The sequence below is a fragment of the Phalacrocorax carbo genome, chromosome 3, assembly GCF_963921805.1.
Source record: "Phalacrocorax carbo chromosome 3, bPhaCar2.1, whole genome shotgun sequence".
Classification (NCBI taxonomy): domain Eukaryota; kingdom Metazoa; phylum Chordata; class Aves; order Suliformes; family Phalacrocoracidae; genus Phalacrocorax; species Phalacrocorax carbo.
In genome coordinates, this window is record NC_087515.1 from 69760782 (window position 1) to 69773703 (window position 12922).

Sequence of the window (12922 nt, forward strand, 5' to 3'; positions counted from 1 at the left end):
TTACTTGTCACATCTGTGAAAGCATCCAGTTTGGTGTAATAATTTACATGTAAAGTCAATGTGCTCTTCTATGTAATTTCAGAATTTCTGTGTAGACACCACCAAGAAATTGTGCTCAAATCAAGCTGCCGATGTTTCAGAATTACAAGTTAGTTGTCAAAATCATTTGGTGCATCGTGAGAATAAGAAGGACATGACTGGGAAAGCTACATTAGTGGAAACCAGTGTGATTAAAGGTCAGTTAAGCTTTATGGTTTGAGTTATTAATATAACAAAGCTTAACCCCAGCCCCGATAAATAATTTACATACGGGATTATCTTGTGTGATTTCACTTGGAATCTGCAGCTAAGTAAAAGAGATGAAAAGTGAACATTTCTGTTCTTCCTCCATATATGCCGTAAGGCAAATTCATGCAAGCTCTCAACAGCAGCATGGTATTAAACTCTGTTTGACTCTGCAGCATGAATATTCAGTAGTTTTTAGGAACAGACATGTGGAAAAGATGTGCTTTCCTTTTGCTTTAGGATCATGCTTATGCATCATATGTTATAAAAAACACTGATTCTAACAAGTATTAAAGACGAGCAAGCAATTTACATTAAATATATGAAGAAGTCTTCAACTCACATTTTTAAAGAAATAAATAATAACAAGGAAATTGCTTGACCAATAATTGTTTTTAAAGTCACCATTTGCTTGGATTTCCCAGGCATTTTGGATAGCTGGTTAGTTTTTCTACTTATCTGTCAAGTTTTTCCTTTCTCAGAAAGGAAACCTATTGAAGTTGGGAAGCTAGATGATAAGAGGACAAATCCAAGAGACTTTGCAGTTAATATAAAAAACTCAATTGATTTCATTAATCTCTCAGTCACAGGTTATATCTGAAATATGAACACATCACAGTAATTACAACACTGGAATATTTGGAGGACTAAAGCACATATACTCATCCTCACAGCATTTGTTAACACATAATTGATATCAATTTAAGAACTTCCCATAAAGTTTCTCTTTACTGTCTTGTCATTCATTGTGTGAGACTCCTAAAAAGGACTGCCTATTTGAAACTATGCATATTGAAACTTCCAAATGCAACATAAACAGTTGCTATAGTGAAGAATTGCTGTGGTGTGTTGAATATTCACTAACCTTTATTGCTGGGGGAGTTGATTGTTTGGGGACTGGTTTTTGAAAGATATTTTGGTATCTGGCTGCTTTGAAAGATAATCCCAAATTTGTTATTTTGTGGCTTTGAAAAATCTCCCTGCAGGCTCCGTTTTGTCACCACTTAATGATTTCATTAGATTTTATAGGGGTAAATGGTGAAGCTTCCATATTGGCAGCTACAATAGATGGTACCCTCTGTTTAAACCCCAGAAAAAGATGAACATCAAGATGGATTAATGTTGTACTCTTTTGTGCCATTGGAACTACTTGCAAATCACTGGGGCTTGACTTTGAAAACCATTCTCCATGCTACAGGGATCAGTTGGATCTCTTGTATGGCTTAGCCTCTGGCGGGTGAGGCAGGCATGGGCAGCCAGGGAGACACACTTGAAGAAAACATGACCAAAGAATCCTTACTGAAGTAAGCCAAGCTTAAAGTTTATGCTGAGGCCTGGCTTATTCACAAGCACAGAAGTCAGTGCTCATGTAGGTGCTTTACTTGATGGGTTTTGTCTCCTCACAAACAGGGAAAGCCACACAGGCTAAAGTCACATAATGGTTTTACAGTCAAGATTTTTCAAAGATTTTTCTCAATGCAGCTACTCAGATTGTGCAGTGAGAAGCAGTGTCGTACAGCCACCTCCTGTGCCTCTTAGAGAAACCCTGCAGTAGTCTCTAAACTAAGGTCCCTTGGCTGAGAAAAGAAGTTTGGAGTCACTGTAACTAAGGCTTCAGCTCAATAACAGGACTGGGAGGTGGTCAAGTATTTCCATTCTTTGTATTGGAACCATCTTCCTATTGTGAGAGTATTTGTTACTGCTTGTGTTTCTTTTGCCACTGGGTACCACTGAGAAGAGTCTGGCTCCATCACCTTCACATCTTCCCATCAGGCATTTATACCCATGATACGATCCTCCCTGAGCCTTCTCTTCACTATGCTGAACAGTCCCAGCCCTCTCAGCCTCCCCTTCTATTTCAGATGCTCCAGTCCCTTAATCATCTTCATGGCCCCTTGCTGGACTCAATCCAGAATGTCCATGTCCCTGTTGTACTGGGGAGACCAGGCCTGGACCCAGAACGCCAGGTGTGCCCTCACCAGTGTTGAGCACAGGGCTAAGGATCTCTGCTGGCACTGCCTTTCTTAATGCAGCCCAGGAGGTTGTTGGACTTCTTTCGCACAAGTGCACATTGCTGACTCATGGTCAGCTTGTCTACCAGGACCTCCAAACTTTTATCTGTAAAGCTGCTTTCCAGCCCCATCCTGTACTGGTGCATGGAGCTATTCTTCCCCAGGTATAGGACCTTGCCTTTTCCTTCACTGAACTTCATGAGATTCCACTCTGTCCAGTCCTCCAGCCTGTCCAGGTCCCTCTGAATAGCAGCACAACCATCTCAGCCCTCCTCCCAGTTTTGTATCATCTGCAGATTTATTGAGGGTTCATTGTCCCATCGTCCAGCTCATTAATGAATGACACCATCTGTAGCAGACACCCACAACAATATTGCCCATGTTGGTTTGTCTGCTAATTCTGACCTAGAAGCTCTCAGCAGGCTCTTCACCTGTTCCTAGGCAGAGGGCTGCCTCTGTTAGCCAAGCAAAGTTTCTGCCTTCTTCATGTTACTCAGTCTTGTTGGCTCATGCAGTTTGTGGTTTTGGATACTAGAAAACAGACTTGGGCCTTTTGCAAATGTTCTTGAATTGGACCTTCTACTGAACATGTTTCAGCTCTGCAGTGAAACAAGGCAATGTTGCGGTCTGTCTCATCTGCCCTGACTGAAGTCTGCCTGCCTTCTCTCTATTCGTTCTGGGCCAGTAGCATTCATCTTTTTTCCATCCCATTAAGCCTTAGTTAGATGTCCTTGATAAACTTTTTTCAGAATCTCCAAGAGCACTTGATTTTCTATTTACTGTTTTTCACATTCTAGCACAAGTCTATTTTTCTTAGCCAATTCTTAATTTGTTTTCAATTCTGAAATACTGTAATTGAGGAAAAAAGGTTTTTTCCAGGGACTTTTTCAATTTTTAAAATATCTTCTCTTAGCTGTTCGTGCTCTATTTCCTTTGGCCTTCATTCCAACAAAATCCCAACCTTTGTTGTGGTATCCCTTCTGTGAAAGCAGAATTTTCTTATCTGCTGATGATGACCCACACATGAATCGTAACAGTAGATTACTGATTGATTTCTTCCTGCTTCCAGTACATGTATTTCTTTAAAACTTGAGGTATCAGTCAGGTTCATTTTTTCCTACCTAATTCCCTGAGTTTATGGCTAGAGACCTGTGCTTTGCAAGTAGCCCTAGTGTACAGCCAAGAGTATTAGAGAAAAAATTGTGTTAGGGCTGCTGAAGGCTTGCTTGCCTCTGGTCCCGCAAAGATTTACAGCACTAGCTCTTCCCAGCTGGCCCAGTTTTTAGCAGTGTTTCTGATTTCAAAGCTCAATGATCATATATCTCCTGTCTCATTCCTCATGGAAGCTGCATTTAGTTAATTTTAAGTTCACCCTATATACTGTATTAGCTTAGATTACTCACAGAAGGTCAGATAAAGAATAGCCTTTGTTAACGAGGGTTTTCAAACAAACTCTTAGTACCTCTGTTTAGTACACACACACAAAATCAAGTGGTAGTATCATATTGTTTCTTCTTTTGCAAGGCCAGGAAATTGCTTCTTGTTTAATTACCTTGGAGTATATCCCTGTACAAACTTTGTCTAAATTTGAGTATAGTGTGAGTTTGAGCTAAGCAGATTTAACCTAGATTAAAAAGCAGCGATGGATTTTACACTAATATACCCAAATCAAAGCTAAAGGTTTTTCTGAAAGATGTGTGTTAGTATAGCCCAGAATGATTGGGCTTAATTCAAAGATAACTGCAGAATTATGCAGGAGATTGGATTAGATGATATAGCAGTTCTTCCTGGCCAGCCAAGGGATCCCCATGAGTCCACTGTTGCGTGCAGCAACCTTGCCTGTTCCAGAGAGTATACTCTGCTCTGCTAATTCACAAGATAATGGATTAGAAAACATGTCAAGACTAATAACAAAGACACACTCCTGTGGGTTTTGAGTGGGAGGAAATGCACCATTTACTGACTAATCTTTAAACTTCTACTGGTGAATGTTAAGCCACCCACCAAAGCACCAACCTGTTTCAAATTCCTAATAAGGATGTTGAATCTGTGCTCTCAAAAAACCAGTTACAGAGACAATTACTATTTCTTACCAAAGGCCAGATACTTCCGAAAAGAAAAGCAACATGTTTTTCTTTCAGTTTTAAGGCCTCTATTGTCTTTCCTTGCAGAGTTCATGTTAATAAAGACATGATTTTTTATCTTTGTTTGTAAGGGATTGAACATTTTTCCTCTTGCAATTAAACCTGAACTGACCACTAAAGATACTGTCTTATTTTCTTATATTTGACTGAGTTTGGATTCGTTAGAAATAGTAGCAATATCTGCATGATAATAACTGCATCAGAATTATCAGAATGCAGATAATTTCTGCATCGGAAATCTGCTGATTCAGTTTTTCTTTAACCTTGAATTCTATTCTAAATGGAGTTTCTAAAACATTACCTAATCTTCTTGCTCATGGCTTAGGTTTCTGGAATTGTTACCATCTGCAATTTAAAAAAAAATTGTTTATGTTGATTTTGTTTGTTGATGTCAGGACATTTTAGGGAAGATATTTGTGTACTTTGATTTTAGGCACTTGATTTAGGAGGCCAGTAGGCTGGAGAAAAAAGAAAAGGAAGGGGACTTCTGATTGCAGTTTGGGAGGCACATGTAACATCTACTAAATTTGGCAATGAAGATAGTTTAAGAAATTTTTGCCCCTGTGCTGTGGCTTTCTGTCCCATCACTTAGGACAATACATTTGGCTATGGGGCTGTGCTCTAAACCAAATATTAAAATGAATTTTACATAATACCCTAAAAAAAAACTTAAAGCAAAATACAGAATTCTGAATTATTTTGAAAAAAAGCTCTTCTTTCTTCCATGAAGTCACAGGTATTTTATACTAGCATTCTGAATTAGGCGGATAGGGATAAGCAATATGAATTAGGAATCCTTTGCTGTAGGTATGCATGACAATTCTTTCCAGCTTCCACACTTTAGCTCAGTCTTTGATTAGGGCAAAACTGTTATTAGATCCTTTGGCTCCTATGGTCCTGTAACTATCTTTAAAAAAAATAATTGGACTCTTTTTCCTGGTTTTTGGGCTGTGAACATAAGACTTATTCTTGGCTGACACATCTTCTGAGATGAGTTTAAAGAAAAGGTAAGAAAATTACTTAAGGAGATCATGTCATTTCACAGGCTGGCGAGTACACTTTAGTAAATTATATTTAAACATTTTCAATCACCTATCTTCTTAACTGAACTCTAACTTGTTGTACAATAGGGGAAAGAAAGCATAGGCTCTGAATCCTTACATATTTCCCTCATTTATTAGATATGACTGATTTTAATTGCAGTAATGCACAGAGGTGCCAGCCAGGAGTTTGTAGAAGTGGCTGCAAGGAGGAGGTATCCCAGTGTTACGTGTCACATAACTAAAGGGGACTTCATATGAATCGCCTCTCCTGCTCTCTGGCAGTGCTGTCTGGCTCTGCTCCATTAGCCCTGTGCAAGGCAACACCTGGGAGCTTAGGGGGGGTCATGACAGTGCCCGGAGCCCTTCACCTTACCCTCTTGCAGGAAGGTATGGTGGGGCCTGAAATATGTGATTGTTTAAAACTTGTGGGAACCGTTTCTTATCTGAAGAGTTGTTGATATACCGAGGACTTGTTTTACAAAAAGAGGCAGTAGTGCAACAGTGGAAATTAGTGTCTCTAAGAATTCAATAAAACCAGAAAGGTAGAACTACCAGAAAAGAAGTGACAAAGAAGAAAATTAAAAAATAGAAGGACAGTGAAAGAGGTCAACAGATGTTGCTGTCAGCAAATTTAATATTTTTTAAGAGAATAAATTTAAGATTAAACTTTTCCAAACAATGGGTTAGTAGATTCCAGAGGGAAATAAACATTACCCATACATTAATTGCAACCCCACAGTGCATATGAAATATTTTGATTGTGGCACTTAACAGTTTTTAAAGATACGCTACATCATCACGTGAAGCAATGGTTGATGGATACCAGCTCAAGGAACAGTCCATTAGTTTTATGTGTTCTGATTCTGCTATCACTCAATAGCTTTCAGTAGCACTCCCTAAGGAATTAGTTCTCATTAGCACTGAGGAACATCAGAACCAGGCCTACAGCAAAAAAAATGATTTGGTTTATGGAAGTGCCTTCAGTTCCATGTATCTTCACATAAGTGATGTGCAGAAATAAGGATGTAGTTCTACCATGTTTAGTTCACAATATTATTGCACATAATAATTCACAACTATTGTTTTCAAGTTAGGCATAAATAAACACTAAATGTTGTTATGTTGTTGAAAGTTAATTTATGCAGCATAAATCCTAAACTGAGATATTTACCACAGCTGTAAAACTGTGTTATGGTCACAGCCAGGGGTGTTTAGGTATGCAGCCTTGTATGTACATGAGTTGGGGTTTCTAGCACTGGTTTCATTCAAGCAAGGGTCCTGATGGTTTGGGTTACTTCTGTTGCCTACATTTTGAAGAATGTCAGAATGGAGAGATATGACAATTGTTTGTCACCTTGAAATTTGTGAAAAAACAGCAAGTATATTCCAAGGGAAAAAAAAAACCCAAATCCTACCCACTCAAGGATAAAAATGAGATAAATGGAAATTTTTAGTCTGCAGAGCACTACCCTTCCACTATAAAGGCAAACGTAATTATACAAATTGTTCCAGGAAGAGCAGAATTAATGAAATTTGGTTTAATAAGTATTCAGCTCTGTTGTCCCCTACTGCCCCCCCCCCCCCCCCCTTCCCTGATAATAACCAAAACTCTCCTTATAGCACTCATATCAAATGAAAAAGAGCAGGTCTGGAGCTATGAGTGTGTTGAGTGGCCAACCAATATGCACACACTGATTTATCCTGCTGTCTGCTGCCAAATGGAGTGTATAACAGCTGTGTTCTGCATGCATTTCTTTCAATAGAGGAACTAATTCAACCCTCGCTTTTGTAACTATGTTGAGACTTCTGCCCCCATTTCAAATCTGACTGAAATTGGCAAAAAAACTTTTTAAAGTACTGAAGTGATTGACAGATGGGTGGATAGACAGCACGATGACATAAGGCTCGTTTTCTTAGCAGGCTGAAATGGCATATCTGATTCAGTAATCCAGTGTTGAGGCTAATAGAATTTTTTTTTTTCAAACAGGGTATCAAATTGCATTGATTTCACTGTTCAGAATTCCCTTGAGATCGTTCAGCTCATCCCATTCATTGCTTAATGCTTTATTGAAGTGTAAATATATACATTTCAGAAGTCATCCTATACAGGTTTGGGACTGGGGACAGCTGTGATTTAGTCTGGCCTGATGACATTAATTTCCTTTCTCCTTGAGCTGTCTTGCTTAGAAGCGTATCATTTTGTTTGTGTGTGGTTGGGAAAGGAGAAAGTCTAGCTATGACATCCATGAGCAACCTGTACTTTATATCCGTATTAGCAAGTCTAAGCGCACAAAAATATTTCCCTTGCTGAATCACAGGGATAAGCTTATTCTTTCAGTGCCTGTTTTATTCATTAGTTAACTTTTACTGATATCAAACACAGCCAACTTGCAAATCAACTACAAACCTGGAAATGTTTATTAACAAGATAGTGGCCACATGTGTGAGTGAGATCTTAATTAAATTTCTCATCATAGGTCTGGGGTTTTGTTTGTTTGTTTTTCCTTTTGATCCCTAGATCTGGAAATACTTTGCTAATTTACTCATTCCTAAAAAGAAGCAGAGGGACTTGTGAGTAAATTGGTCTGTGATAAACTCTGTGCTGGTGTGACCAGACAGCTGTTTCATTAGCTTAATGGTTATATCTGGCCTTAAAAGAATCTGTAAAGGAGAGGATCAAAACCAGGGGAGATGCCTCAGCTGTGGGGAGTCTCAGAAGCAACACAAGTGGAGTTTGGAGACCACTGAGAGAATGTTTTCTTGGTGAAGGGGAGGGAACACAGTGGTTGCAATTATAAACTCAGGAGGATTCTTGTTTGAGAAACTCAGTCCTTTAAAGAAGGTTCTGTTTGGCAAGCATGGCCTTTCCAGGAGGTTTGACAATCATGGCCAGGCTGTGAGGCCTTGTGTACATTTGCAGGTTGTTGCAGGTTATGTCATAGCAAATTAGCCAAACAAAAACAGCTGTATCAAAAACAGTGTTTCACAGTTTTGCCATTTCAGGTGAAATTTTTGCTTTAGAAGCACAGTATCCTCTCAGCCCTGTTAAATGTTAGGCTTCCTGGTAGACCCCAAGGGTGAGCTGCTCATGGCAGGGGAGCTTCTGTACTGCTCCCCTGGCTGGTCCTTCTGCTCCCTGACTCTTCCCCATCACATCCTGGGCCAAGGGATGTGGTGGCTCAGGGAAGGGGGTAGCAGTCACTCAGTGACTGATCCTTGGGGGATCCTGGTCCATGTGACCGGTGGTCCCATGCATCCTATGGAGCTGCTTTTATCCCCAGGGAAGCAGGGCAGGGGAGGAGACCCTGAGGTCTTCTGGCAGCACCCTGTAGGTCCCTGGTGTGAGCTGTAATGTGAAGCTGTTGCTGTGCCAAGATTCAGAGCAGAGCCTGCCCCAGCACTGGAGCTGCAAAGAGGCCTCCCATGAGGGTCTCTGCCCTTGTGGAAAAAGGCCATTGTGTTTTGGAGGGCTTGTCCTCAATATTGTCCCAGGCTGGTCTAGGTGAGCATAAAGGAATGAACTTCAGAATGTTCCATTTTAATCTCAAGCCACTTTCAAGCCTGCATCTTTGTTATAGCACCTTCTAAATAAGAAGAAACTGGGGGGCTTGGCTCTAGGAAATCCCAAAGTAGAACCACAATTTCCTAGCTGCAGAGGCTCATCTCTTCAAGCAATGAAATGCAAGAGCATAGGAGCACAACAGCAATAGGGATGGTATGTGCTGCACGTGGCAAGTGGACTGCTCTCCTCTTGATACAGTCAGATAATTTTATCTGCTTGCTTTTATGCTGTCAGTGATCACACTTTTTAACCATCTTAATAATGTTTAGAGTTATCTGTGGACAGCTAGCAGGGGGTAGATAACAAATGACCCTATTTGCCCACAAACTTCAAGGTACAAGTACTATGCAAAAAGCAAAATAGGAATTCTTAAGAGTGAAGACTCTCTTATTAAATGCTCATTTGGGTTTCATTCTTGATCTGCCACAGATACTGTTCAGGAACTTGAGCAAGTCATTTAAGATCTCTGTGAAAATGACAAATGTGAGGAGAACATTGCTTTCTTTGTTTTTTGCTTTTGTGGTTGTCTGTATGAATTGTACGTTTTTTCATGGTACAGGGCAGTCTTCTATTTCCTTACAGTTATTATTTGCTAATTGCTCAGGTCTAACAAATAAGGCACTTGGAAAGCGTGAGGCAGAAAAGGAGGAAGAGCACAACTACGACTATGTGGATGAAAACATAATTGAAAACATAAAAAAAGTATTTCAAGACACCACCATTAGAAATAAGCATGCACTCTCTGAAGGAAGAAGGTGAGTGTGACCGATGGTCACTTACAGATGCAAGCAAGCGTAGGCAGAGTGAATTTTTCAGACTGGCTGGTAACCCTCACTTCCCAAAATGAGGGAGGGTTTCCCGTGGAATCTGCCACCGTTGTCCCCAGTGTCCTGTGAATAACATAAGAAGGGCACCTCTGAGCTGCTGCCTGTGACACCTTGTCACTCTCAGCAATGTCACCTTTGTCAAAGCAATACTTTTGTCGTCCTGGTGATAGAAGTGCCCAGGCAAGACTGAATTTATGGATAGAGACAAAACCTTAATTAGACCAACAGTTATCCTTACATGGAGACACCCAGAGAAGGGCTTTGTTCTGGAAACCTGTCTAATTTTTCTGATTTGACTCATTTTTCTGTAAAAAATTATAGTACTCTAAATGCAATCCTTTTCCTCTTTTTAAAAGTGGAGACCTTGTTGTGCGTGGCTAAAGTTTGCCTCTTGAAAAGTTTTCAGGAATTACCTGTTTTTGCTAAATCCTCAAGGTTCTGCTCTGCCAGCCTACAGAGACTTAAAGTGCTAGTGAAGAGGGCCTTTGCTTCTGAAAAGCTCCAAGCATCATTTCCAGCTAAACACAAATTAAACTTTTTTTCTAGGTCTGAGTGAAACTGTGCAGTCCCAGCTGTTTCACTCACAGGGGAACCTTCTATGAATTTCACTTGATTTGGCTGAATTGCTTCTCTTGTTAAGAGAAAGCCCTGAAAACCCAGAAAAAGTTGAAATGTTGGTTTCAGAGATTTAAAAAATTATTTCATTATGAAGTGGTATTTTATTTCAAAATGTAGTTTTTATTTATTTTAAAATGGCATTCAACATTTCTATTCTATTTAAGTAGCGTATTGAGCCTGAAATAAGCTTATATTTTTTTCTGAAATGCTCAGACCCCTCAGAAACATGACATCCAGGGCAGTGTGCAGCTATCTCTTCCCCTGCTCACAGCCACAGAAACTCCAAAGCTACAGGAAAGACTGAAAATGAAACAAAGTAGGACATTTCACGTAATGCACTACTTCCTCAGTCCACTGAGGATGGGGACTTGCTCTATCACGTAAAGAAGTCAAAAAAGAGAGAATGAAACTCTCTTTTGACTAAAATAGTCCTTTTGACTATAGGCATTAAGGGAAAAAGCACAGTTTCAAGAAGCAATGCCAGCCTTAGAGGGTCAGCCTTTAAATATACTACTTACTGTCATGGCATCAGCTCCTTTAAGTCTTTATCCACCTGCCCTTTAAAATTCCTGTCAATAGAGGCAAGGTTTCACTCTATTAGTTGTCTTCTTTGAGAGGTCTCGCAAAACATGGAAGAAAGTACCTTTGCCGCCTTGAGGGAGATCACTGTCTGTCTTGGATTATGCAGCATAAATTATCATCCTCAGTGGATGACAAAAGTATCCACCCTCTGAAATCATTAGCTAGCCAAGGAGCACGTAGCTCCTGCAGCCTGCTGGTCTCTCCCTAGCCGTCAGATATCCTTCATTATGCCTTTTATCTAGCACTTAAAATTTCTATCAAGATTCTGCACTTGCACTTCTAAGCATTTTGAGAAATATGGATTTGATGTGGACATACAAAATTAACCTTTAATGTGGGGAAAACCCCTATAAAATACCTAGCCAGGTAAAATGACGGATGGAGCTTAAAAAAATCAGCTTTTAAGCATGTATGCTACACAGCTGGTTGAAGGGGCTATTAAAAATAACCGAATTGGCTGTTTTAGTCTTACTTATAGGCAGATAATGCACAAAAACAAGTTGTCTCATTTGGCATCTGTACCAAATGCCTAACATCTGATCATGTTAGTTCTACTTCAAGAATTCATCAGCCATTTCCCACCCTCCTTTCCTCAGGACATTTATGCTATTAATGAATAACCACTTTCAATTATACAGTCATTAAGGGGGTAAAATTGTTTTAATGAAATACAGAAGAAAACCTCAACAGTCAGGTGTATTTTGAGAAAATCAGTAATTATTATTTGCAGTGTTTCATCAGTGCCCCCCCCAAAATCTTTCCACAGTCAGGGCCAAAGCATGCCAGGATGATACCATTAATAGCTAGTCCTCACCCTAAGTAGGAGAGAGAAAGAACAGAGATTTGCCTCAGGCCATTGCTATGTTAATTTTGATAGAATAAGTGTGCCCAGAGGGTCAATGATGTTAACATGACCTCATGACTCCAGAACAATAAGCAATTAAACAAGGGACTTGACTACAGATGCCTGAGCTTGCTATAGTAACCACCACTAGCATATTTTAACCTTTCATTAAAGATTCAAGAGCAAGTAGGAAAAAAAATCCTGAAAGCATTTAAAATGTGCGGCTTTCTTTTTATCAGAACAAGTTTCTTTCCTTTTACTGCCATGAGTTGTTTTTTGCGGGACTTTTTTTTTTTTTATGAAGAAAGCCCTCAGTGTGACAGTCTTTTAGAAGGCACTAAAGATGTCAATAGTAGTTTTTCTTGGGTGTGAGAAAAATGGGAAGAGAGAAGGTTCATTGCAATGAACTGGAATAGCTCTGCTGCTGCTATAATATCTCGTCCCATGTGCCTGCAAACAAAAATGAGATGGAGACATGCAAGAGCAGCAACAGCAACAAACAGCAGCAGCAAAACCAGAGAAGGCAGCCTCTGTCTCCAGTGCTGACAGCTGCTTGTAAGCTCATGGCTGGAAAAGGACAGAAACAACACGGTCCAGCCACCTGAAGAGCTGAAAATGAGTACTGGTGTTAGGCTGTTTCAGGACACTGCTTGCTGGACTTGAACTTCACACAAGTGCTGGAAAAGGGGTGGTCTCAGCTGACTAAGACTGGGTGCTTATTAAATAGGAGCCAAAAAAGGAGAAGTAGAAAAGAGAGAGAAATGCAATAGGGAATGAAAAAATGCACAGCTATGTTTTCCTCTTGTCGTGAACTCAACAGCTGAGGCAGTTTTGTTTGACCAAAGTACTTTTCTGTATTTTCAATTTGTACTGATTTTTTTTAAAAGTAATTGCATGAATCAGACTGAGGTAGAGCTGGTTTTTGTTTTTTTTTTTTAACCTTGGATGTGCAGGGATGTAGATTTCCGCATAAAAGAAGGCTACAGAGAGTGCTATAAATGAAAA

At 39.8% G+C, this 12922-nt stretch overlaps 1 protein-coding gene across 1 annotated transcript in view; it reads left to right on the forward strand.

The window, feature by feature from the left end:
* The window catches only part of THEMIS (thymocyte selection associated), a 75042-nt gene extending 65237 nt beyond the window's left edge, over window positions 1–9805 (forward strand). The window contains exons 5-6 of the mRNA XM_064448624.1: window positions 83–236; window positions 9651–9805. Of these exons, the coding sequence (XP_064304694.1) occupies window positions 83–236; window positions 9651–9805 (309 nt within the window). The remainder of the gene's footprint in view (window positions 1–82; window positions 237–9650) is intronic.
* Window positions 9806–12922: the final 3117 nt, after the last annotated feature.